The 27,511-nt window shown below is 41.6% G+C and overlaps 1 protein-coding gene across 1 annotated transcript in view; it reads right to left on the bottom strand.

Annotated features, from left to right (window-relative positions):
* ARID1B (AT-rich interaction domain 1B) overlaps positions 1–27,511 on the bottom strand; it is a 336,635-nt gene that overhangs the window by 85,893 nt on the left and 223,231 nt on the right. Inside the window, 1 exon segment of the mRNA XM_055714492.1 lies at positions 14,879–15,122. Within this exon segment, the coding sequence (XP_055570467.1) occupies positions 14,879–15,122 (244 nt within the window).

The raw sequence follows: 27,511 nt of genomic DNA, 5'->3' as shown, positions 1-27,511 counted from the left end.
CAGACTCAGGAGTTTCGCGCATTCACTGCAATTATCAGCCTCTGCAAACATTAACACTATTTTATTAGCTCACTTTTTTAGGTTTAATTCTGATTTTTTTCACAAAGGAAAACCATTTTGTAAACAAGACCAGCAACACATACTCTTAACAAGTAATGAACTTGCAAGAGAAGTAGCCATTATGCTAATTATCAGTGGGTGCTACAAATTATCCAGGTGTGGGACATGAAAGTATGGCATCAAAATGTTTTCAGTCAAACTGTCATTTTATCCTTCCAAGTGATCTGAAAGGTAAAAGGAGGTTAAGCACCCAAATACCTTTGAAGACTTGAACTGAACTCTTAATTTGGGTATCTAACTCCTATTGATTGGGAGCTGATGACAGGACTTTAAAAACCTTTGAAGATCCTGTCTGCCATGCTTTTAAAGTTTCTTTGTCATGAAAAGAAATGACCTTAAAGATTTTCCATTTCTTTAAATGATATTAATCCTTCTCTCTTTCAACCAGTATCCTAGTTGGAATTCTTGAAAGACACTTTAAATAATACATGAACACACTCTTCTATTTTATTAGGGAAGGAAAACTTCTACAAATGGAAAACAAATTCTTTTCTTTTAAAAGATAATTTCTATGGCTATTTAAAGGAGGGAAAAAACCCCAACAACTCCTTTCACTGACAGGCTACTGCCTCCTTTGACGCAATGACACACAGATTGAAGTTTAAACAGGGATAACCTTTCCCCATGTTCTGCACAATATTGCTGCCACACTGGTGAGATACTCCACCTGCCAAAACTTATGCAAAGTGAATACAATGGATGTTACACAGTATTTTTATCGCAGCGAATACAATAATGCATGTTAAAAGGATAAATGCTGCCACACTAGTTCTTTCACCTAGATTTATCAGAGGAGCAAAATGGTATTCAAATTTATATAGCTATCTTGTAAAATTAGTTGTTAAAACTACCAAAACCAACAGCCTACATGTCTGCTATTTAAAAAAAAACATCAGTTTAACAGGTGGGAGAATTTAAAAATGCTTCATAGCACAGTTGTAAGCTAGTTTTCTATTTTTTAAATTATGTTAGATATTCTTTTAAGTATTCTGCATGAGACTTTGAAAATCTGTGCTTGAAACAGAGTCAGGACAGACTGAATCGCACCTTTGGAAAGGATGGACTGAGAAAAGTACTACATGGCGACTGCATTATGACCACAGCCATGAAATCTGCAGTTAAAGTGTAAAAAGTAAATTCCTTAGAGCCAACATAGCAAGAAAGAGCAGACCTTTGATACCCTGCTGAGAAGGGTCCTTACGACGAATTACAGCCCAAATCAGTAACATTTAGAAACACGCAGAGGGCTTTATGCTCCCATCACTGTAGTCACACCAGAGGATGCTCAGTAGTGGTACCCTGCACCAGTTGGACCACACCTCACAGAACTGTGCCTGAACAGCTGAATTAAGAAAGCACTTCAGTGATAACAGGTTCCCCCCTGGGAAATTACTAGTTAAGGAGGGAAGGTGGGATAACAGCAAAGGAATTTTAAGATGCCTTGAGGAACCGGGAAACAGGAGGGTGGGTGGGGGACTGATCACAGCCTGTGTTAAACGGGGAACATTAGGCTGGAGGAATGGCATAAGTTTAAAAACTTGTGGGTTGTCTTTGGGGCAATTCTCAATCTAATTTAGGAATCAAGAGTCAGGACTGGATTAATGACATTGGCTGATTACAAAGCAGGCAATCTTAGTAAATACAAAAGATGATCAAAATACTGTCTAAGAAACTGGACCACCTTTTGGGTTGGAGTAACAAATATGTAAACATTTATACTCACAGACCAGAATAACTGAAGAGCAGTAGGGTTGTCAGTTAGAAATGGGAGAAGAAAAGGAAGGAAAATCTGACCATATTTGTTGACCTGCAAATGGTGATAACCTAACAAAAGGTTATAAAAATCCTTTGATGTCACCCTGGATCAAACAGATTTATTATTAGGATGAATTAGAAGAATTGTTTCCAGTAGAGGTAAGGACACATAACTGCATTGCTGATGTGTGTCACTGGTGAGCCTCCTCGCAGACAAAACCAGAAAGCCTAATGCTAACTGGAATGGGAACCAGGAAGAGCTACCAGCCTGATGTGACAGGAGACTGAAAGAGTATTATTTAGCAAGGCAAAAAATAAAGCTGTGATTTTGTGACTTTTTTGAAAAAATGTATTTGTGGTTTACTATCAGGGAGGAAAAAGCACGATGTTTAGAACGATAATTAAACCATTACTGGAATTTGAAACAACTACCTTTCAGGAATAATGAGGTCCAGGAAACCTAGTGATTAAGATGAAATCTGATAAAATAATGGGATTACATCACACAGTTGATGTGACAATAAAGGTTCACAGACCAGAAGGGACATTCTGTGTCTCGGATCCCTGCATCAGAAATGAAAGATCATAAATAGGCTTCTATTTGAGATTGTTTTAAATGAGCTTTTCAGGAAATTGGAAGTGAGGTGCAAATGACCTCAAAGGAAATAAATTTTTCTATGGGTAGTATAAAGGGCAACTGGTCATGTGGTTTGTGTTATCTCTTTCATCTTACAAAGCCTATATGACCCCTTAAGAATAAGGATTATTTTCTTCCTTAATTTATGCATTGTGGCCAAGCTTCCTGTTGTATCAATAGTATTTTTTAAATGATTTATTCATCCTGGTAAAAAGCAAGGGTTGCTTACATATCCCCCCAAAACTAAGATGTGTATATACAATATTAAAACCTTCCTTGTATCTGTATAGTAACCTAAGTGCAGATGCTTTAAAAGGCCAGCAACAAGAGGACCCTTTCAGATACAGCAGCTGTGGCCCCGCTGAACTGCTCTGGGGGAGAAATACAGAGTCCAGTGCACTCAAACGAAGCCTTCCGGCTGTGCTCAGCTCCACGCTGCAGCTAATAACCCCTTGCTAGCAACAGCAATGCTGGTAATGGACTGCCGCCTGCTCACTGAGACCATTTCCACCTCTCCAGCCTGGGAGCCTGGGACCAAACCTGGAGCCCTCCCACCTTGGGATGCTTTTGGTGGCTGGCTGCGTGGCTTGCTGAAGGTGAGATCGCAAGTGGCCGATTTGTTCTGCCGCAGCAATGCAAAGCTTCTGTAAACACGAAGATTATCAACTTCAGCCAGATTTATGGATACTCCGCATGACAAAAAGTTGGCAAGATTGTTGTTGGGCCTGGCCCTGATTTTCCGTATTACCTCTTAAATGCATCATGCTCCAAAGACACAAGATGCCCTAACACACACAAGTATTCACAATCCACATAAAAGCAACAAAAGGTAAAAACCTCACTTCTCATAAAAGAATGTAATTCTCAGACTACTAATCATTGAAAGTTACACTCTATCTTCTTTTTCATATTTGTGTTACATTTACCATAACAAGGACAGGCTGTGAGCAAGTTTCAGAGATGTCACTGTAACCTAAGTGCTAAATTGCTCTAAAAGCTCCATTAAAATATGCAACACTGAGCTAAGATGGCCTGCAGAACCCTAGCTCTGACTTTTCTCCACACACATGCAATAGCATAAACATCTTAACTTCATGACCAGAAGCTACTTGTTCGACATGATATAACATTTAATTCAAAGCAAAGCTGACACTGACAGGATGAGGTAGTCAATATTTTGCTTCATGCTCATCATTCAGCATGTAGTCCCAAGGTATTACTTATGAAACACCATCCAAATGTCACCCTTACTACAGAATAATTCAATATATTATGGACTTTTTTAAAGAAAATAATTAAGTAGCTGAAACTGGGGTCTGCCAGATTAGGCATCCAAGTTTCACTCCCAGTTGTGTAACCTCTGAGTAAGGTATGAAGACTTCTAACAAATACCCTGGAGTATAAAGTGAAATAATAGTTAGTGCTGCCTAAACTGATAATGGGCTGAGTGGCAAGGGGCAGGAAAGCAAATATATTGCCCCCCCAAGGCCAAAACTCACTTTGCTTGGGAGGGGAAGGGAAGGCGGCAGCAGACACTGCAAGAGGGTCTGTTTATCCGTGCCCCATCCAGAAGACACCTCTGCATTTGGACTGAACTAAGCTCCACAGCACCACAGCATTTTTTCCTGAGATTCTGGCAACAAGCCCAAAGCAAGCTGTCAATGGAAATCTTCAAAAGGCTGCGACTCACCCGAATAATGAATGGATTTCCAGTAGGCCACAGCAAGTCTGCCTGAGGACTATTCTTCTCCAAATTTCAAAATCCTGCTGCAAACCAGAAAGGCACTAGAGCTCCTCAAAATTAAGGCTGCATTGTTTATTTATTTATATAAGCGAAGGCATGATTCAGTCTAAATCTAGGGATCACTGCTTCCCTACCCTCAGCAACACCCACTCCAGACCTGTAATTTCACTTTACAGTTATAAGAAGTTTCATTTTTGTGGATCAAATTCTTTCCGCTTTCACCTCTGCCTAACTCTGTGTTCATTTAATGCATTATTTCCATTAAGCTTGGTAGAGTTCCCAGCCCAGGGTATTTCTGCTGGAGGCTGATCCAGAACAGCGCAGCCCAGGATAGCAACCAGTTAAATCTTTTCTAATCCCCACATTCAGAAATGGTGGCTCACAGCGGCTGGCATGCAGGAACTGAATAGAGCAGGCAAGCTCGTATTTCTCTCACCAGGCCAAATTAATAAAAACAAAACCTGATTTCTCCTTCTCATTTCCCTATTCTTCCTGCTCCTCAATATTTTTCCTTTTTCAAACAATTTTTGTTGGTTTTTTTTTTTTTTTTTTTTTTTTTTTGTTTCAGAAGCTTAATATTTGGCTGCCTTCTGAAGAAATGGGCACAGTGACAGATGAAAGGCCGTATTCATCGCCTAATTCAGAATAGGGAAAAACCGACTGCTGTGCATTTAAGATTCTAACAACCTTGCAATTTTGTACAGCCATTTTCCCCAACCCGCTCTTTTGAAGAAATCTGCTTTTATTCTGTTAATAACTAACCACAGTTGCAGCAGCATGGATCCGATTAGCAGTTCTTACGCTACAAAGCTGGGGGGGAGGGCTGTGAACAGGGTTGCCAATTTGTCCACCTGGGTCCCCAGGAGAAAGATTAGATGAGGCGCTTGCTCCTTTCTTCACCACTCGCTCGCTGCTCTGCACTAGACAGACCTCTTCAAAGCTCAGCCACTGACTTCATTTTTTTTTCTTTCGCTAAAGTCTCATTTAACCACCCCTCCACATGTTTTGCACTCTGTGTCACCGCGTCCCTCCAAAGCGATGGTGTGAATTGGGATGAGAGGGGCTGGGAGAGGCTGCAGCCGCAGCTTGCCTACTGCTTTCCCTCACACCTCTATGGGGCCTCTGAACTGTTTTTAGATTTTGTAAATTATATTTTCTTAAATTCGTGCAAACCCTTGGGAAAAAGTGTCTATGTTCTTTGGGGAACAATCCAAACCCTGTAACCATGCTGTATTTTTTTATTCTGTCCTTTTAAGCCTTTGATAAAAAATGACAGCTTTGCTTGCATTTAGACCAAAGTAGAAGATTGCAAAGGGTTGTATGGATTTAGTAATTTGTAATTACTTGGGACACAACATTACATGTTTGCAAATGCAAAAAGATATGCTTTGGCTGCAGAAAAAACATTCTCAATTTCTTTATAAATGTCAATTAACCGGAATATAAAATTATAATTGATGCAGGTGGTAAATATCTGAAAGTGCCTAGCAAAGGACAGGGTAGTATTTCTTCCTTATATCTGGTTCATTTCTTCCTTCCAGAAACGAAACCTACCCTGCCACATACCTGAAACTTAAAACTTCAGAATTCCATTTAGGGAGTTAATCCAAGTTCCAAAAGGAAGAATTTCTCATTATCAGTGCTCATTCTCTACACTGCATTTATAACTATAAGGAGAGTTTTCCTCTAAGCTGTTCCTCATTGTGTCTACTGTTTTTAAGATCCTTAGAAGCACAAATGTAGCAGACATACACTTCCAGTATTTACCACTTAATAACCACCTTAACTCCTAATTTTAACATCGCCAAGTTCTAACAAAACCATGTATCAGCTTTCATTTATAATAGTTATGATGTGAAAACATGCAAGATGCCAAAGAAAGGGTGAATGTGAACTGCAATTGCGCTTTCTTATCCGTATTTCTTTTCCTTTGATTCAGCTACATATAAGAACTGCTCAGAACAAATATTCATCGTCAGGTGGCATTAACTCGAAAGACCAGCAGCAATGGAGTTTCACTCCTCCCTGCTCCTCCTGACTCTCTCAAGCTCAGGCAAGCAGGTGGAAATTGGAGCAGTGCTGCTATGTGGCGATTAACTATTTTGCTAGTCCTGCCTGCTGCTTCTCATACTAGTCCACCACTTCTGATTAGCGGGCATTACAGTACCAAAATGTACGTACTGTCATTAATACCATCCTCAAAAGGAACAAACTTTTAGATAATCTAGTTTTTCTTACTGCATTATATTGCACATTACACAGCTCTGGTCTCAATGGTTCTCAGGGATGGGGAAGAAAAGGGCAAGTTGAATGCATAAAGAGTAAAAGCACCTTGAGGCAAACCCACTTCCAAAAACCATTTGGTGGGTCTGATCTTCCTAGAAGAAAAGATCTATCATGCCATATTTCATCTTGCCCGACAACGATAAGCTCCAAAGACCAGTGCAGAAGCAGAGCAATTCTTCATGTATTTTTAATCAACTGAGAACTTTGATCTGGTAAGCTTCCTCTGCAAGGTCACACACACCACGTGCGGCCACGTGCCTCTCATGCAGTTTGCGAACACCAACTTCCATGTCAGCTTCTGTTTGGAAGGGGGAGTATCAACGTTAGCAACCCCTGGTTATATCACTTATAAACATGCAGATGTGGATTATTAAAGATTAATGCATTTTGGGATTGGTGTCGGCATTCCGTTTGTCTCACGCCGAAACCAATTCTGTTCTTCATTAGTCAACGACAACCCACATCACCCTGTTGTGGAAGAGAAATCAAAGGTGCAAGCATGAATTGAGAATAAGTGATGAAACTGATTACTAAGAAACTTAACGGCTGTAATCAATCAACACATCACAATAATTTGAGTCCACTGTTATCTGGAGATGAGGAACAAACAAAAAAGCTCACCACCAGAGTGAGTTCTTTTGTGTTTGCTTTCTAAAAACCTACTTTGCAATTTGACTTCCCTATCTACCTACACAGCGATGCTGTCAAAAGGGCTGTTTGACTCTTTCAAGCCACAGCTCAACCTGCATGAATTCTGTCCCTAAGGAGGAGAGAGAATATCTTGCTTTTCATTAATTTTTAAAAACGTTATTATCTAGAGGTAGTGAAAATGTTCTTTTGAGGCTAAATGGCTATTTTCCAGCTGCCCCAGAATTAATTCAAGCCATATTTGCAATTGTTCAGGTTCCTTCTTCTAAGAAGGGAGACGCCACGTATCCATCTAGTCAAGTCTGACACTAACTATGAAGCATGACGGCCGTTTTAAATATCTCTAATGGCAGTGATACAGAGTCCACTGAAAAACTGAAAACTGCAATAGCCTACTCCATCGCAGAAACCAAACCACTTAAAACATTTATTTTATCTAGGTATAACAACCATCTGTCAACAACAACAAAAACATGCTGATGGAAACTGAGAGACTTTTCCCATTTGCTCATCAATCACTGCTTAGTATTGCAAAGGATGAGGGAGTGAAAGACAACCTTTTAATTTATGATAATACGCAAATTAATGCCCTATTTGGCAACACGAAGAAGGGAAGAGAATCTATGTTTGTGATGCCCTATTTGGCAACACAAAGAAGGAAAGAGAATCTGTGCTTGTGTAGCCAAATAATGACTGAACAAAAAAACCCGAACATTCAAACCCAAATATACACTGTATTAAATTTCTTGGAAAATACGTGAGTTCAGCAAAAAAAGTTAGAAATGCACAGATTAATGATTAAATGTAAACACTAATTGTCCAATGATGGCCTTAAACTATACATCTAAAACTAACAACAAACATACCTGTCAAATCTTGGCGGCTGCAGTTAAGAGTATTTGAATTTTGTTACGTGAACCAGAGCACATGCATAATTATGCAAAGATTTTAATTGGATTTCAACAGCAGTCATACTCTAGGTGGATTTGTACTAGCACGGGGCTACCAATGACTCACACAGCTACAAGACGTGGCCTGCCATACACATGCTGCCACGGCGTGCGCAGCAGCAGATGCCCTGCCGCACTGGCTGTTTGGCAATCGCCAGCATGGTGAAAACAGGCCTGGCAGGAATCAACAAAGAGGACAAACCTGGTACGGGGCAGAGCACAGCTATGGGGATGTGAACGCTACCTATCTGGCTGCCTGGGGGAGGTTTACATTAAGACTTCACAGGGTGCTGGACAGCCCTCGGTGCTGTGCGCCCTGGACCCTCCACGATATTCAGTCCATGGGGCAGAAATGTTCAACACTGGCTTAGACAGCAATTAAACACTGAAACTGAAATGGGTAACCATGAAATATAAATACCGATAACCAGATATTAAGCAACTGAAAACACTTAAAACTAAAACCTAAAAACAACCCCTAAAAAATAACCACACAGGGCATGCTGGGTTTGGTAATTTATTTTTTTTCTATCTGATGCTTAAATTAGAGCTGATGAAAAACAGCACGTTGATGACGCTGGAATATGAAACCCTCTACTGTCAGGAAAATCTAACAGAAGGAACTTGAACAGCATGTCTCTGTCTCACTTCATCTCCTGCACCTGTTCTGGGAAGACCACCTCTGCAGAGAAGGATACCTCCCTGATCTCTCCAGCCAGACTGTGAGTATAGCAGCAGTTTGTGAGCACCTTTTATAGCAAGGGCTCTCCTCAAGAAACCAGACTGAGACTATTTAGTTATTTCACAAAGCCTTGAGACAACGGATTATTCATCAGTTGTGACCTGGGCCAAATTCTAATAGGTATCACAGGTTAGATGCTCCATATGCTAGAAACAATGCCTCAACCTAGAGTGCCTTACAATTTGCTTATTTTTCCTCTTCTCAAAAGACAGAAAACCTCTAAATGTTGTTCAAACCCTTCAAAAGAAAGGGTTTTGAACTACTGCTATGTGAAACATTCATGTATTTAATTTGTAAGAATTCTAGATTTGCAAAACTGCTGAATAGATGTTTTGTGCACTAGCAGTGATTAAGAACATAGCTACGTCAATGGCACTTTGTGTTCTGTTTTTTTTCTGGTCTGGATGCCAATAAACAGCATGCATCTTCCTTGCAACAAGCTGTTGCAAGATTTTTGCCTCCGGAGAAGCCAAGGGGGAAACATTGATAGATGTGTTAAAATAATCTTTCTGGACAGGGGGATCATATCCATTTTACAAGGATACAAGCCCCTTTCTTCTTTTGTAATTATTTTAGGGTAACTGTAAAACTTCAACAAAAAATATAGTATTATAAATTCACAGAATCATAGAATGGTTTGGGTTGGAAGCCACGGGCAGGGACACCTTCCACTAGACCAGGTTGCTCAAAACCCCATCCAACCTGGCTGGCCCTGAACATTTCCAGGGACGGGGCATCCACAGCTTCTCCGGGGAGGCTGTTCCAGTGCCTCACCACCCTCACAGTAAGGAGTTCCTTCCTAACACCTAATCTAAATCTATCCTCTTTCAGTTTAAGGACATTCTTCCTTGTCCTATCACTATGTGCCCTTGCAAAAAGTCGCTCTGCAGCTTTCTCGTAAGCCCCCTTTGGGCACTGGAAGGCTGCTCTAAGGTCTCCCTGGAGCCTTCTCTTTTCCAGGCTAAACAACGCCAACTCTCTCAGCCTGTCTTCATAGCAGAGGTGCTCCAGCCCTCTGATCATCTTCATGGTTCTCTTCTGGACTTGCTCCAACAGGTCCATGTCCTTCTTATGTTGGGGGCTCCAGAGCTGCATGCAGTACTCCAGGTGGGGTCTCATGAGAGCGGAGTAGAGGGGAAGAATCACCTCCCTTGACCTGCTGCTGGCCACGTTTCTTTTGATGCAGCCCAGGATACTGTTGGCTTTCTGGGCCAGAAACCAGGTCATGTTGAGCTTCTTGTCTACCAGCACCAAGTCCTTCTCCTCATGGCTGCTCTCAATCTGTTCTCTGCCCAGCCTGTATTTGTGGTTGGGATTGCCCTGACCCACGTGCAGGACCTTACACTTGGCCTTGTTGAACTTCATGAGGTTTGCACGGGCCCACCTCTCAAGCCTGCCAAGGCCCCTCTGGATGGCATCCCTGCCCTCCAGCATGTCAACCACACCACGCAGCCTGGTGTCGTTGGCAAACTCGCTGAGGGTGAACTCAATCCCAGTGTCCATGTTGGCAACAAAGATGTTAAACAGTGCTGGTCACTTTCCATATGGTAGTCTCCTATCCTTCAAATAATGTTTGAAAAGAGTCCATGCTGTGTAACGTACCGGTAGTGGTGGTCAATGGAGTAAGCATGTGGAATAGCTCAATCTCAAGCAAAAGATTTTTCCAAATTCTTGTTTAAAACAAGATCGGCCTGATCAGCTTGTCTTACTGCAGCTGCTTCTGGTAACAGTTCAACTCTTAGGCTTCTCCTTTTACAAGATATGAAAGGAAGCATCGCTCCCCTACTCAGATTTTTGCATTAAAATGTCCTTTTGGACTATGATAGACTATTGCTCGTTTTTTAATTCTCTCAGTATTTTAGCCACTCTAGTCCATCCACACACTGACTAACATGCACACCAAGGCAAGATTTCTTGTTACAGCTTTCTCTGGGGACCCCACTCCCCTCTTGTTTCTTTTTTGCCTGGAGTGCTAGCTGTAATTCTGATGGGTCTTGAGTTTCAAGCTAGCTACCTGATCCATACAGGTGGGAAGACCTCCCCGTCTACAGAGAGTAGAGTTCACCACTGAATGGAACACATCCATTGACTCATATAATTATCACAATTAAAAATTTGGGGTCTTTTCAATCAGAGGATAGTGCTGACCACTGGTTCGCATAAATTACGATGACTTGCAATAACATTCCTAAGTGGGAGTATCCACACATGGATTTCTTCCTGATAATTGTAACTCCAGCTGTATATCCAAGCTCCTTGGTGAAAGAAGACATCAATACAATTGTAATAAAAACAACAATGCAGTTGATGCTTAACACAGTGAAAATGAGCTTTCTGTTCAGAAAGTAACTGTAACGTACGAAAAGTGCAAGTCAAAATACTGATTACATGAAAAAATTCTTTTACGTATTTCTAATGACGGCATTTGCTATTCATTACTAGTATAGTGTACTCTTCTATACATCTAAAAATTGCTGCAGACACTAGACTCTATTAACTCATATAAAATCTGCTTGTCCATCATGGGTTAAGGGATTCCTGGCCTATCAGCAATCTTCCACAGAACTCTTAATACAAAAAAAATTTGCTGCTTACACCGCAAGGGAGAAAGAGCTGACAAAAGCCTTTGGCCAGTGAGATCAAAATTGGGGATGGGGGGAGAAAGGGGAGTTTAGCTTATTTACATTTTTGCTTTGTTAGTAAACTGGAATGGTTAGAGCTGGAGGGAAAGAAAAAAAAAACACAGAAAGAGAGAGAAGTTAAATTAACAGCCACTAAATCTTCTGGCAACAACAGTGCATTTTGATGATGTGCTGCGTCAGCTTCCACTAATGGTTTAGGGTTGAATCAGGCACAGTTCAAGACCCAAAGCAGTGCAGGGCATCACATCTCATTCTTCGGAAGAACATGTACCCTAATTATGAAGATGGCTACAAAATAAAGGGATCAGGATTTCTGGCAAAGCAGAATAATGATCTACTTAACAGGAAATCAGAATGCATTCTGAATCTGTAAAAATCATAAAAGAGTGGGATTTCAGTCCTGTAATGAATGTGCATCTAAATGAGAGGTGTTACTGTTCTGAGAGAAAACTATGTTTCTGAACAAAACCCGTCAAAGTTGCTTTTCTGCTCTTAGGGGTTAATCTCCCTGGTCTATTCCAGTACTGCAAATGGAAACAAAGGCTGTATATGTGTGTGCCACTTACCACAGAAAATATCTGTCCAGTATTTCAGAGAGCACAGGAAGGAAATGCCCACTGAGCTAGGGACGTGCCAATGTCAGTGCTGTCTGTGCCAGTCCATGCCTGTGAAATCCGCCGAGTGCGACAGAAAGCAATGTGGGGTGGCAGGCTTGCAGCGGGGTGGGGAGACAGCTTAAACAGGCAGTGGAAGAGAATCAGCCGTTTGGGAGGTTTAATAGGGGGCTGTTTGTTTGTCTGCCCTTTTGATGTTAAATTAGTCTTCAAATTTGTTGCAAGGAAGGAGGCACTGGGAAAAGGATGCTTCTCTTCCAGTAAACCCTGAGAAAGCAACACCTTTATTTTAATGGCCTTCCCACCAAGAACCCCCTGCAACATTTTGGCTTTCCCTAGCCATAGCTATCAGCAACACAACAGCTGCTCATTTTACAATGACTTGCTGGAGAGAGAATGATTGAAAGAGCCAATCTATGTCACATGGAGAAGCTGTGGCACAACATCGCAGGAGGTAATAGGAGAGGAATGAGGTCAGAACAAACAAGGGTAGGGTGAGAACAGAGAGGAAAATAGCAGCGAACAAAATTATTAAAGGCGAGATGCTGCACTACACAATCTATGTCTAAAAACAGCCACAACCTGAATGCTGCAAACAGCTACAGAAACGCAAACAAGCTCTTTGTTACTTTTTCATAGGGTCTTGTGAATATGGCTGATGAAAAAAGCTACCGAAGTCCCAGTAATGAAGCACAACGGTGGGAACAGACCTAGGTGACAGCACAGTCTAATTCATACGGCCTGAAAGCCCCAGCACCCAGCCGTGTCCCACTAGTCACAGGATTTTAAATAGCAGCCTTGCCTGTGTCACTTTGTAGCTTGAGAAACACGGCAGCAGCACCAGCAGCAGCAATGCTACCGGCAGCTGCCCAGCTCCCCTCCGGAGAGAGCTGCATTAGCTTATGCCTGGGAGTTCACCTTTAGCAAAAGAGCTGCAGGGACCACGAGCTCACCCATGCTGGGGAAACAGTGGTGGGTGATTTTGATTTAGCGCCATTCATAAAAATCTTTCCTGAGGAAAAGTTGCTTTTGTGTTATGGCAGCAGACCAGAAAACCACCATGCAAAATGGTGGCACGGTTTGTATGAAGAGGCAATATTTTTCACTAGTTCAGCAACAAAAAATGAGCTTTTGGGCTCAGCTGAAGTGATGAAGCGACTCTGATCCTGACCTTTGGGCCCACAGCCCTTCTATTTTTAGCCCACAGAGATCAATTGGTTTCATAAAAGTTATTACTTTCCCATACACACTGTCCTATTCCCAACCTTATCTATCATGGCTACAGTAAAGCTATTTGCAATGTCACAACATTCTTTCCCTATTCAGCAATCAGGCTACTAAAATGCCAATCCATTTACCTGCATGAATCTGCCTGTGGGAAAACGTTCCTCTTTCAGCTGGGTGAACTATCTGGCTTCACTCAACAACAGGGATGGGCTTCTGCACCACATGCTGGGAAATATGCTGCAAACACAAAGCTACCATACTGCACATAATGCAAATATTCCAGTCCTGCTGCTGTCCCTGCTATTCCTGCCCCACCTGAGCACATGCTGCCAGTTCGAGCGCCTGGAGAGGGAAGAAATAACTGCAGGGCACGCAGGCAGCGTCAGGGCTGGACATGCTCAGGCCACATTTAGTATGCAACATTCCTGCATGCACTGAGCTTATTCCCCTTTGCTTATCCAGTTTAACCTCTGTATACAAACAGGCATGTATACTTTACACAGATACCTTTGTACTGAATACCAAAACACACGCTACTCACTGAATTTTAACCTGCATTTGGTTTACAGCACATCTAAATGAAAAGGCATTACTGCTTTTGTTTCTTTTAACTGAGCTTCACGTTGGGGTTTTTTTGTGGTTTTGTCAGCAACTGATGTTATCCCTGGGGTAATGTCAGCACTCTCCAACTCTTAGGAATTTCCCTAGTATTCAAAATGTCAGAGAACAATCAAAAACTTAAGCATCAGCAAGAGAATAAACTTATCTGAAATACCAAATACACATTGCTGCCTGACCCCTTGCAAGTAACATGCCAGATGAGTGGGGAGAAGGTAAAAACTGGAATTAATGCACATGTTTTTTTTCTTCTGGGTATCTTAACAGATGTCCACAAATTTGTGAATGTACACAAATGACTGTGTGTCATACTCTATGTGGCACAACAAAGCAAGTGGCAAGCATGCCACTGGCATTTCAATTATTACTGGTGTGGCTGGATTCCTAGTAACTTCTTGACCTTTGCAAATATTACAAAATATCTGATACAATATTCTGTACTCATGTCCAAAATTACATTATTACAATATAGGGTTGGAAAATCTTTGCCTTATCCTGTGGGTCTGAAACCACCATACAAGTTCAAGAGCCAAAACCAACAAAAATACACAGTAAAACCAGAAAAGGGACCCTGTAAATAATAGAGAGAAATATGTGACAGATAGATGACACACAAACCAAATACAAAAATTATGATCAAGTATTTGCACTGGTAGATGGTTAGGACATTTTTCAAACACACATGCTGAGTCAAGTTCAGAATTCTGAGTGCTCCAAGCACTTGGCAGCTGAAGTTTAGATGGAATTTACCCCTGCTTTAAGCATGCATTTTTTGCAGAAAAAGGCCCTGAAAATGCAGGATTCTCAGAAAATAAATGAATTTGCAATACAGGAGTATTTGTTTATTTAATAAACCCCTTTATTGGTTTAATTTGGTTCGTCGGAACAAACTTACCTGGAATACTCGCTGGAGAAATGGGACCAGATCTTGACTGGTTGCTTCCAACAGGAGAGCCTACAGGGGAAGGTGATGGGCCCCCGGGGATGCCAGAGAGATGTGGAGAAGCATGAGGGGAGAATGGAGACTGTGCAGGGTTGCTCTGCTCCCCTTGGCTGCTCGTAGAGCCTGACGCACTAACAGCTGAGCTCAGGGTTGCTTCGGTTCCAGTCGGCAAGTCGTCAATGGATCCAGATAAATCCTGAGGAAAAAGGAAAAAAGAACATAAGTCGTCATATGAACTAACACACAGGCCACAGGACTCGAGAGCTGGCAAGGTGACAAGGTCCACTTGTTTACTTATTTCAGCAGATAACTAAGAGGTTGTCTTTACTGTTGGTTCATGCAGTTAAATGATGGCAGAAAATGAGGATAGTATGTACAATTCTCCACTTGATCTCCAATTCTTTCAGAAGAAGAGCAAGCAAGGGCAACAAATGAATTGGAACCAAATTCACTCAACATTGAATTTAACCTCTTCCATCTGGATTAAGCTTTCAAAATTAATCCCACAAATTCTGCCTGAGCATACTAAAACTAATGAAAATGATACATCAGTTTCACTTTCACATAGTATTTCATTTTGGGGTTTGCTACCATTATAATCACAGCTTATATACTTCACTTTTTAAACTATCACCAAAACCAGAGAAGGGTGTAAAATAAGCAGCCCTTCTAACACTCACACGCAGCTCTTTTACCTTGCAGGAGACACAAGAAGGGGGCTCTGCCCCCAGCAGCAGCACAGGACCTGCTGGCTACCCCAGAGCAAGGAAGGCTGCTACTCTATTTCCATCAGATACCAGTGCACAACTCAAGAGTTTCTCTTCAACTTTATTTGAATACTCTGTTAAACAGTTGCTCCCTTTCCATTCACAACTGCTATATTTTCAATGAGAAATCTCCTCTGTACATCAAAGCATGTCTGAATTCTAACTACGAATTGCTGGGCATATTCCCTAAAGCTGTAACATGGGAGTTACACTGGTCTTCATATCTGTGGGAGTAATTTGTTTTTTTTAAATCACTGTAAAATCAGATATGAAAAAGCAAGAATGCTGTGACAAAGCAAGTGCATGTCTCTTAACTGTCAGGAAAAACGTTAACTCCTAGGCATCACAGGAAAATCTCATACAAACTGAAAAGCACAAAGATAGCTGTGCTTCTGTGACTATTGACAAGGCACAGGTTAAGGAGCCACGTTACTATTTCCATCAGCAAATTAAAGTGTAACGAAAAGGCCGAGAGCTACCTCACATATAAAACAGGTTATTAAGTGACCTTTGAGGCTTCCAGTAACTGGTATGACTTTGGCTGATACTGACTTCACTTGTCTGGCTCATGCAAGTGGCTATAACGTAGACAAGGCGACCCGTTGTCCCAGTAGCACAAAAGGAACTGGGCTCTGCCTAAGCAATGAGCTCAGGAAGCAAAGCCTTACTGCTGCCTGATTTACGTAACAAAAAATAAAGTTATTTTAAGAAGTTACAGAAAGCTAGATGAAATGCAAAATGTTGTATTTAGAGTAAGAGTCCTGCCCAACGCTGACTACCTCTGTTAGGAGGGAGGCTCACAGCTAGTTTGCCCCAGACAGACAGTCAGCCTTCCAAGGCATGGAAAGAATAGGGTTAACAGTTTAAACTCCAATAACACTCATTAGAAGCCACCTAGAATGGTAGATGTTATTCCTCCCTGTGCAAAAAGGTAATAATACAACCCACCCGATTTAGCTCTCTGCAGAATACCTCGTAGACCTTGTTTCCAATGAATTTCCATGAACACTTCAAGCACAACTCTCACCACAGGTTCATTTTGCTTTTTCTGACAAGCACAAAATTATTGTACATGTATTTCATTAGGGATATTAAAAACAAAAATTACGTTTGAAACTTAAGTCTATGTGTGGACTCTGCATTCATTCAAGAGTACATATCCAGATCCCTACAAATGGAAATTTAATTGTGAAATGGGCAATAAACTATTTTTGTTGTTTCTTTTTCAAAACTATTAACTGTAGAAACTATAAACAAGAAATAACACCGTTTGATACTGTATAGAGCAACGCTAGAGATTTTTCACAGTAGAATGTATCTGGCAAACAGGTAAGCAATTATTGCTTTTTCATACATAACATGGTATTCTTCTAAATGGAATCAAATCGCTGCTGTCATGATGTGTAACAAATGCTGCAGGAAGTGCTGATAAAACAAATGCTGCTGAAAAGCATATAATAAACCCCTGAAAACTGAATGTAGCAGAATATAGCCTATTCTAAAGGAATACAAATTCTGAGTAAAAAACCAGATAGGCACCCAACTGACAGAAGATACAGAAAACACAGGGGTTTGTGTTTAGAATATCAGTTTTTAAAAGGGTGTGTGGATTAAAGCTTTCATTTGTTTCAGCAAGCCATCAAGTACTTGAAAAACAAACTCGCCAAAATAACAAAAAGCCATGAAGCAGTTACCACTGTCCGTGATTAAATTATTTGTTGTTCAGAGACCAAAGCAAACCCTGACTACTCCCCAAAGCATCTCCCCAGCTTGCCAAGTGTGCACATGGGGAAGAACTTGGGGACAGGAATGAAGCTGACTTTTCCCATCAGGGCCCATCTGACTTCTCCAGCCTCCTGCCAGGGCGGAGTGACTGATGAGTTCCAGGCATTTCCTCAAGTGCCTGCTTTCCAGGGATTTCCTCACCAACCTGACGCAACTCCTTCACAAGGCGGAAAGAAAGAGGAAAGCTTGCATGATGCCAGTCTATTTAAAGAGCAGAGCCACAAAGCGCTCCCACAGCTGATGCAGAGGGAGCAGTCAGGCGGGCTCAGCAGACCCGTGATGCCTTGCACTCACTCCTCATGTGTGCTTAGCATAAGCACTGGGTTCTCTTCCCTGGGCTGGGGAACTTGGCAATCAACTCATCTGCCAAGGATGCTACAGTAGCATTCATTCATCAGACCCATCATAAAAGCCCATAATGAGGTTGCTCTCAGGATGGCATGAAAGGCTGTTGCCTATCTAGATGCCTGGGCTGTGCTGCATACCTTTACTTTGTGTTACAGCGGGCTAAAAGGAGAAGTACCCTTTGCAAAGCATTCCTTTGTATTTTTTGTTAACATACTCTTTGTGGCCTTACCTAGTCTTCTAAGGTAGAAGGCCTGAGTAGGCAAGCAACTGGGAAACCTCCAGCACACAAATGCTTTAGAAACACCTCTGTTATCCACAAAATCTAATTGGGAAATTAAAGAGAAGGAGAAGAAAGACTTTCTGTGAAGCACCTGGACAGAAAGAGCAGAAGTCGACTTACTGTTCTCCTATTATCAGTATTTTAATGCTTGCTTTTACCTCAGTTTAACAGAACTGTAATGAAGTCATGTGCAATCTCCACATCACAAACATTTACTTATATATAAAATACTGTACATGTACACATTACATACGTAAATCACATGGAACTACTTGCATTTACTTAGCCTATCCATATGTAAAGCTATTAAAAAGCCTACTAATAAGAGAAATTCACAGTGGTTTAAGCATACAGCCTAGTTAACAAAGAAGCTCTGTAACTAATACTCCTCTAGAGGACAATTTAGTCAGCAGGGCACCAACTCTATTCTTCTTTTATAAGTACTATCAGATCTATGATGCCTGTAAAGAACAGAGAGACCTTACTTACTGCATCTCATTCAAACCAAGGCACCTTCAAGCTACAGTGCTTCCATTTATCTTGTTGGAAAGTTGGCAGGTTAGGTAATTGCCAGGATTCTTTTAAGGGGCTGAAGTCCCCATACCCTAAGGCATGACTTAAATTTTGCCTCTTTTCAGAGGCTTTTTCTGGAAAGCACTCTTTTCTTCCAGTAAAATGTAGCAAGTCTAGAATTACCAGAAATCTCTTGTTTCTTGTAGAGTGATCTTATTATTCTTGCCTATGGTATTGGTATGACTGTATTTCCAAATGTAGCACCGAATCTAAGAAAAAATTAAGGACAAAATAATTCCGCCCCCCCCCCCCCCCCCCCCTCACAAATCCATATTACAGTTCTGTATTCTCAGTGTCAGATTTACATCCTGTATTATTCTGGCATGTGGCTGGAATTTCCTAAGTTCATTTCTAGATAATACCTTGATTACAAACTGAAATGTCCCTGTGCAGGATTTATCTCTCTTACCAGTTTTATCTCCGACTATCTTAACTTCTAGCCTCACCTTTCACCCATGAACAACCTTTATTCTTGTCCTTCTGACAAGTACAAGAGCTAAAATGAACAGGATCACATTGTGCTTGGGATTATAATGTTGTGCCTTCCTGGTGGTATGATCTTATCAGACCGACAGGAGAGATACTTTTGAAACAGCACACCAATTTACTATTGCAACACAGCCAGCAAGGAAGGAGGAAGCAAACTCCTTATACAGAGTCAGGAAACCCAAAGTTACAAAGAGCACAAGAAAAAAAAAAAAAAAACAACTCACCCTTATATAGTATAATAATGTTAACTTACTCTAGGAATACACCTAGACCCAATAAACAGCGAAAAGGAAACTACAGTAACTCGGTAATACCACTACAATTTTATACACAGAGTGTGACGGGATTAGAGCATTCACCACGGAGCAAAAATTTACACCATAAACACTTCATGCAGCTGCTGGTTTTGCTTGAGTATCTCAGTGGACATAAGCCAAGATTTTACTAAAAGGATTCCCTGTTAAATACCTACAGCTGAAAAACGATTAGCACCCTCTCTGAAAAGTGTGGAGCACCTCACTAACTGAGCTCCTACAACGCTAAATGACACCCTAAGTTTACTGACAGGTTACTGTAGTTTGGAGCTTTCTTGCAGGGACTGCGCAAAGCATATAGGACCTGGGATTTATTTGAACTTCCCAGATATTGCCCATCAGTTCCTTTATGTTCAGGGAGTGGAAGAAAAGCAGAGGTATTCTGTAGATATTAAAATTAAAGACAGAAAAAACCTCCCTGTCTCCAAGAAGCTGAAAGCCCCAGACTCTACCCTACCATCCGTTTTGCTAGTGTGAATCCCAGCACTATGCGTAGGCAACTGCAGCAACTCCCTGGCTGCAGCATCAAAGCCCTGCTCACTCCATTCAGGCCTTCCTGCAGCTTTTTTATTAGGATGGAGGATGGTGCTGCTCCAAAGACAGGATCCCGCATGAAATATCCATCTCCTTAAGACGAATCACCGCTTTAGAAGTAAAATTATATATACACGCAAACATATTTCACATCTAAGTATGTAAATATATATTCAAGCAGACATACACTCTGCTATTGTTTTGGAGCCATGGGGGATTATGAACAATATGCTCTGTAATTGAGATTAACTTTGAACAAATGATTTGGCTGACAAACACACATATGCATTCAAAGGGAAAACCCACAATAGCTCTGTTTAAATTTCAAGATATTTGCAAGACCTCTTTTCACCACAAAGCAGCCGATAATAGCACGTTTCAAGGAGTCTTCCAAAGGCCCTGCTGGTCACATTGTCGAGGCAGTGAGCGAGCTAACAGCCTCCCACTGCCTGTGCAACTGGAAAAACACATGGGCACAGCAACGATGGAGACCACGAGGAAAAACCCCTTCATTTTCAGACTGCTACCCTCTGTAGAACTGTCTTCCTTCCACACCAGCTATGTTGCAACCCTCAGCTAAGCACACCAAACACACCTAGTGCATATCCTCAAAAAATTCTTCTCTTAACGGGAGACAGACAACAAGGCTGCCATTATATTTTTGCCGAAGTGCCTTTGAGATTCCTTACTGAGATGAACTTCAGGGACAGAAAACAAGGTTCATTCTCCAAATCTTGTTTATTCAAGGCTCTAAGAAGGAAAAGTAGACAAGTTCACTTCCATTTCAAACACCTCCTTGAAGAAAAAGCTCAATTTTTATTGGAGGGCACAACTCTACCTCAGAACATGCTCCCGTAAGGAGAAGATTCGCTTCATGCTAAAAACTTACTTGCAAGACAAACTCAACCTTTGAGAATAGCTGGGCAGAGGTACATTTAAATTAATTATGGTACTTGTCAGCCATACTTTATACCACTTATTAGATTTTTTCATGTTTTTAACCATTTTTTTAACTTTAACCTCTACGTGTTAAGCTATTCATGCAATACTCTAGATAAAGGAAATTCTAAGTACATGACAAAAACAGTAGCTTCTTGCACTAAATTTAGTGACAAAGCACCACTGCTGGGGAAACACATTCCCTTCATTCTGCAGACCTCACAGTCCTCCCAAAATAACTCAGTTACTGAACTGTGTTGCAAGGACTTCAATCAGTATCAAATATTTTCTCTGCAAAGCTATACAGGGAAGTCCCTGAGGTTGCAACATCTTTTCCCCAAAAGCCCTATATTCACTCAAGCAAGCAAGAAACAGAATAAGCAAACAATGCAGTGCCAGTGCTCTGCCTGCCATCTTTTCAACCTATGGGATCTGGAATTACATCAGTCTTCAAGAGATTATCTACAAAAAGCCAACTTGGAAAAAAAGATTCAAGCCACAGCTTACCACTTAATCGCTAAGCAAATTACTATTTTGAAAAGTTCATACTCGTAATTCAGATATGAAATTCATTCCCAGTCTTAAAAAATCCCACTGATTGAAAGTGCATAGAAAACATTGTTTCTAAGAAAAGTGTTAGTCCTAATAAATCAATACTTGCCAAGATCAGGGAAAGTGCAAAGGAAGGTTTGCTTTATTTGTTTTTTAAACAGGTTCACTAAAGCTAGCATGCATTTTGCTGCCAACTTTAACTAACTTGGGTTTTTCTCCAAACACTCAGCTAATAGAAATGTTTCGTCTACCAAATGTAAGAGATCTTAAGTGGACTCACTGCAAAGTTACACCTTCCCCCCCCCCCCCCCCCTTTCCCTTTTTTAGGTAACTCCTGGTCCCACAATACCAACACCACGGTGTACATGATGAGTTGGTGCAGTGTCACTGGCTCAGATCTCAGATTAAGGACCTGAGGTGTTAAGACTATGAAGACTGTGCAGGGGAGGCTGTTGCTGAAGGCACACCTCCTTGCAGCTGTGCCCGCAGGCTCGCACTTTCATCAGCAGTGAACACCACCGCAAAGCACAGCCCACAAGGCTCAAGAGATGCACCTGGCCTTCCCGGCTGCCTAGGCAGGACTGCCACCCAAACAAGAACTATGATTTTGTTCTGCTGAATGTGGCATCTCACTGTAGCATTCAATTCCCAGTTCATTTAAAGAAAGAATAATTTCTTACTACATTTTTTTAACAAGCAAAGGATCTGTGTTTGTAAAACAACCTTAACTAAAAATAAAAACTGTGTATCTGTGAATACAGATGTCCGAGAACAGAATATAATACGAACAAATTATTATATCTGTCAGACACAGGATGAGAATAAGTTGCTAAGATCGATATAGTCACACTTCTGTGCCTACAATGATCCACGACGGGATCTTATTTGCTAGTCCAGACAAGAGCTTTACAGCACACACAAGTTAGGGCAATCAGAAATGCAAAGCTGACACCATAGCTTCGAAGCACCAGATGAAAGCCCAGACAACCACGCACCTCCCTGCCTGTGCTGAGTCCCACTCATTACGGGGACTGCAGCTGCCTGACAGTTAATGGGAAGCGGGCTCCTGAGGTCTTCAGCTACATCAAGGAATCTCCTAATGGCATAAAAAAAGTCACTAGTTTACAAACATCGACTCGGGTGTATGAAACGATAAATACTAATGACCCATGTGCTATCAAAGCAAATTGACAGAGTCTAACAAGGACTGTAAACAGGTAAGACGCACAGCTTGTCTGACAACAATATTTTTTTATATTGAAAATAAACAGTAAATCTCCAGAACAGAAAAACAGTAACACTGCATCTCTCAAGATACAAACTTCACTGTTTATTTCTGAAGCAGAATGCTTAGCACGTAGAATTTCTGAAATAAAATTTAAAAACAAAAAGTCACCAACCCTTAGGAGCCATTTCTCTTCAGTATTGTAGCAAAGAAAAATTCTCAGCCAACAGCTCTTGTAGTTACAGCATCAGCTATTTATCATTAATAGAGCAACATTTAAAACAACCAAATCAATGAAAACCACAACAAATTGCCCCTACGAAGAAGAAAGAAAAGTTATGTTTGCATAACAGCAACCTAATAAAATTTACTCATAATCATACTACTTCCCATCCATAGCTTCCTCAGTGCCAACCATAACCATCCCCAAACAGAAAATCCTTTCCATTAAAGTTAAGTTTTTTTCATGTAAAGAACAAGTTGAGACACAACAACTTTCTTCTGTGTCTCTTTGGATTACAACCATTTTCCAGATCATGTAGCCTACAGCCATCTCCCCGGGGAAAACACAGGCTAAACTGGCAGGATAAAACAGAGAGGAAGCTGACCACAGGAAAACAGGCACTGATCCAGAACCTTACAAGCTCTCTGGAGCTTGTTACTTTGGGGATCACTATGCTGCTCTCTCTCTGCAGCAAGTTGAGAATTCGAATGGCCACTGGGCAATCCCCCTACTCGCCAGCCCAGACTGCTCTCCTAGCTGTGCTTCTGGCCATGTTGAATTCAGCAGCACCAAGCTACCAGATAAACATCACATGCTTTTATTCCCCCACCTGTTCCCTACTTGTTCTATTTTCACAGCTGATGTAAAAAGAAATCTGACCAAGTAAGCAAGGATAGGAGTACCAAACCACAAGACAAACATGGATTTGAGCAAAAGCATGTAAGGAAGAAGAACAAGACGTTACCAAAAGAACATATGGGTCAGCAGACATTAAGGAAACCTAAAATTTTAGCAGGAGCAGCAGCAATACGCATTAGAAATTACTGTCTGCTCCCTTTACTCCATTTACTCTGCCTATCCTACTTTTGGAAACTTGCAGTCAGGCATAGGCCACCTATCTTGAGACTACATACTCAAAGCCCTGAGATTTTGCAGGTGTGGTTCAAGCAAAAGGGAGCAAACACCACCTCAGAATACCATAACATGAAATGTAGTAAAATTCACACCATGTCTATCCCACAGTACACACCCACAGATGATTGCCGTGCAGAAATCCTCACTGGGTTTATGCAGGGTAGCTCATGTAGGAGAAGTTCTTTAAACACAGCCACACAACCTCACATGGCTTACTGTTCACTACTATAGACATACCCTGAATCACGATGCACCTCTTTTGCTATTCTAAGTTAACAACTTTCCACATGTGCTTCTCAGGCCATTCCACATTGCATTCAGAAGGCATCAGCCATGTTGTTAAGAAGTTTGGACCTGTAATATTATCTCATTTGGAGACTGCAGTAGAGAGAACAGAAAAAGTGTTGATCTAGCAATCAGTTGCCCACTGATCACTGAAAGCAGATATTTTCATCCCACAGCAAATGAGGCAGGCTGATAGCAAGTGAGCTCCTCTGGCAGCCCAAGGCTACCTATGTGTGGACCACAATAAAGGGCTTAACTGATGAACCTGTATACCTGCTGTATGCCCAGGGTTTAAAAAAGCTCTTGATGTACAGCACTTGGCCTTTTTGGGGGGCATATTAGCACCCTTTGTAGAGTTATGTTTTGATAAAAAGGATGTCCCAGCAGGTTACCATAGGAATTAGGACCTACAAAACAGATTTTCATTAGTTTAGGGCTTTTGCATGCATCATACTGTGTCTCCATCTTTTCTCTCCCACAACACCCTGTAAGCAAACACCACAACTCAATGAGATGGTAAGTCAGTCACAGATTCGTCTTAAACTTCAAAAATACAAGTGCTCCGATAACTTTCCACCTCTTCCTCTTGAATTAGAAGCTGAAAGGAGCAGAAACATTTATACACCAAAAAGAGCGATAAATGTTAGAAAAGCCTCCATTTTAAGGAACTGAACAAGGTGACGCCTCAGAGAACAGTATTAGTTAATTAATTCTTAATTAACAAAATCGGAACAAACTGGATATGCAGTGTTATATTGGGGGAGTATCAGACAGAAATGAGTATCATGTTTACTGCAGCAAATGCAGCTTGATTTGTCAGTCCAGACTCATTTGCTCAGCATCATGTGAGAATCTTTCATCCTCCTCCCTCTTCGTTTCTCTTTCCTTTTCCTGAACCCAGCATGACCCCACTGGCATGTAGTTCGACAACCAGTAAAGCACAAATGAATGGCACTGCAATTGCTCTGACTGCTTTGCTCCACACCCCCCATCATGCACACAAACTGCTTACTCCTTTCTGAGGTTTATGGGCCACAGCAGCAAAACCAAACAATTACGCTTCAAGAGCTGTTCGCTCAACCCCTCCCACCTCTTCATTTTCCAGTAACCTGGGAAAAGGTTGGGAAATGAAATCCAAGACAGTAATAAAGCAGAAAATAAACTTTCAGATAATTTCTTGCACATGCCAGCTAGAACCAGACTCCCTTGTCACCCCAAGTTCTGGAATTCACTTCTCCTCGCAGTAATTCAGTGCTGGTTGGGCATGCTATTGTGCAAAGTAATTGAGCAGCAAGGGAACGCGATATTTTGAGATGATACGGCTTTAACAGACCTGGGTAGAACTCACATTTCAGAAATCTCTATATAAATTTCAAAAGGCTTTTGAAATCCTAGAAAAGTGTCTAAGCCTCAGATTTCTTTTGAAATAATATCTTGATTACCCAAGTAGGAAAGATAACTTGTAGTGCTTCAATTAAGCTTTAGGGAAAAATTCTGAAAGGCCAATAACCTCCCCTGTCTACTGCTAAGCATGCTGTCCCAGCCATGGCTTACAAACTTTGCTTTTGGGGTGGGAAGAGGTATCTCAAGGCTGAGATAATGACATGGTTGTCCTGATTGTGGAGTGCATGAAGCTAATCTTTATCCAACAGGTTCATAATTTTAGGTATACTCTTGAAGTCCAACAAATGAGGAGAAATGTGGCAGAGTCACTACGGAAGTGTTAAACCATGCAGATGCAATCTACAAGCAGCAGCAACATACCAGTTACTACAGTTCTTTAATTAATACAGAAAAGAAGACTTCCATGGCGAACTGTGAAAGCCAGTTTTTCTGAGTTTTTGAGTGCCTGAGCACACTTCAAAGTTGCAGCTTTTTCTTACCAGAGAAGACAGGGAGTTCCAAAAACTTTTAGATAAAGCTTTCAGTAGGTTGCTCCTCCAAAATTTTCCTTGGCTCGAAGGGAGGAGGTTGGTATTGCACAGAATGGCCAATTCAGTGTAATGGTAATAAAAATGCTCTGAGAAAATTCCAAGAAAGCACAGGTAGGGTGTTCAGTGTACAGCAATTGTGATCAGCAAAAATGTGGCTGCTGCTCCATGGACCACAATGGGTGGACACTCTGTGAAGCCTTACTTGAGCAAGGCGCTCCCATCTGCCCTCTTGTACAACAGTGCTTTACCCAGCCCTTCGCCTCAGGTGCCAACTGTCTCTCCCCAACGCCTGCCAGGCTACGTCCCTGCTGTGGCTCCCTCTGGCAAGCACCATAGCAGTACCACAGCCCACAGAGACAGTGCATTTGGAAGCCACTTGCATGAAATATTTGTAAAGAGAACAAAAGAGAACTTTTTTCCTCACTGATCTCTATTTCAGCTGCACTGGATTTTGAGTGTGTTTGTACATGGTGTGAAACACCATGTCGGGTAACGTGACAGAGGTGGGAAAAAAGTGCTGCAGCTGGAAGCTTCTTTGAAAAAGGGTCTGTCAGGATCTTGTAAGGCAGTGATCCTTTGCTCTCCTCTCCTGCTGCTGCTGTTCCCCCATGGAAATGCTACATCACATGCAGCAGCTTGAGGAACTGCAGCGCTTGTCCCTGGCTGCATCCTAGTCCTTGCAAGATGAAGCTAAGAGAGACGTCAGCCCTGCCAGACCGTCAGGTGCAACCCTGGCTATTGCTGATTCTCCGTCTTCCAAATCTGTGCCCGAGCTACGTAACACAGCTTATGGAGCAGGGCCAAGAAGTCTTCTGGGGAATGTGCGTGATAGGAAGATGGGAAAACAGCTATCTACAGCAAGGTATGGTTTGCAAGAGCTACAGCTTCAGAAGGATAAGGTCCTTATCCTGTTGAAAGTTTTGCTGTGTGGCTTGTAAGGTCGTTGCTGCTTTGCTGCAGTGCTGCCTGAGCACTTGTCCCAGTCCCCCGTCAGCAGTCTTCTACACTAAAGACTACAAACAGAGCCAACTTTCATAAACTGTCTTTCTTTAAAAAAGACCCTACCTATCTCACAACTTCTAAGAAGATCTACCTGATGCAACTAACAAACGAAAGCTCATTTCATCCTGTGTTATTCAATAGACGACCAAAAAAAAGGAAAAAGAAGCAAATCAGCAAGTTGGGACCCTCCCGAAGTCCCAAAACACTTCTGAAGGGTGCTTGTCAGAACAAACAAACGTACCAAAGGAACAAACAGCCTTATGAATTAAGTAGAGAGATAAATAAAGGGAAAACATATGAAAATTTCAACAACCGTGCCAATCTGTTGCAAGCTGTACCCATGCCAGTGAGTGGCCTCGGGGCGCCGTAGGATTCCTCAGCGAAGTGCCAAGCTCCAGCAATATTGTTATGGTTAGAGAG

The sequence above is a fragment of the Falco cherrug genome, chromosome 6 (assembly GCF_023634085.1).
Source record: "Falco cherrug isolate bFalChe1 chromosome 6, bFalChe1.pri, whole genome shotgun sequence".
Classification (NCBI taxonomy): domain Eukaryota; kingdom Metazoa; phylum Chordata; class Aves; order Falconiformes; family Falconidae; genus Falco; species Falco cherrug.
The sequence above is the reverse complement of the archived record's forward strand: the minus strand, read 5'-3'. Positions and strand labels throughout refer to the sequence as shown.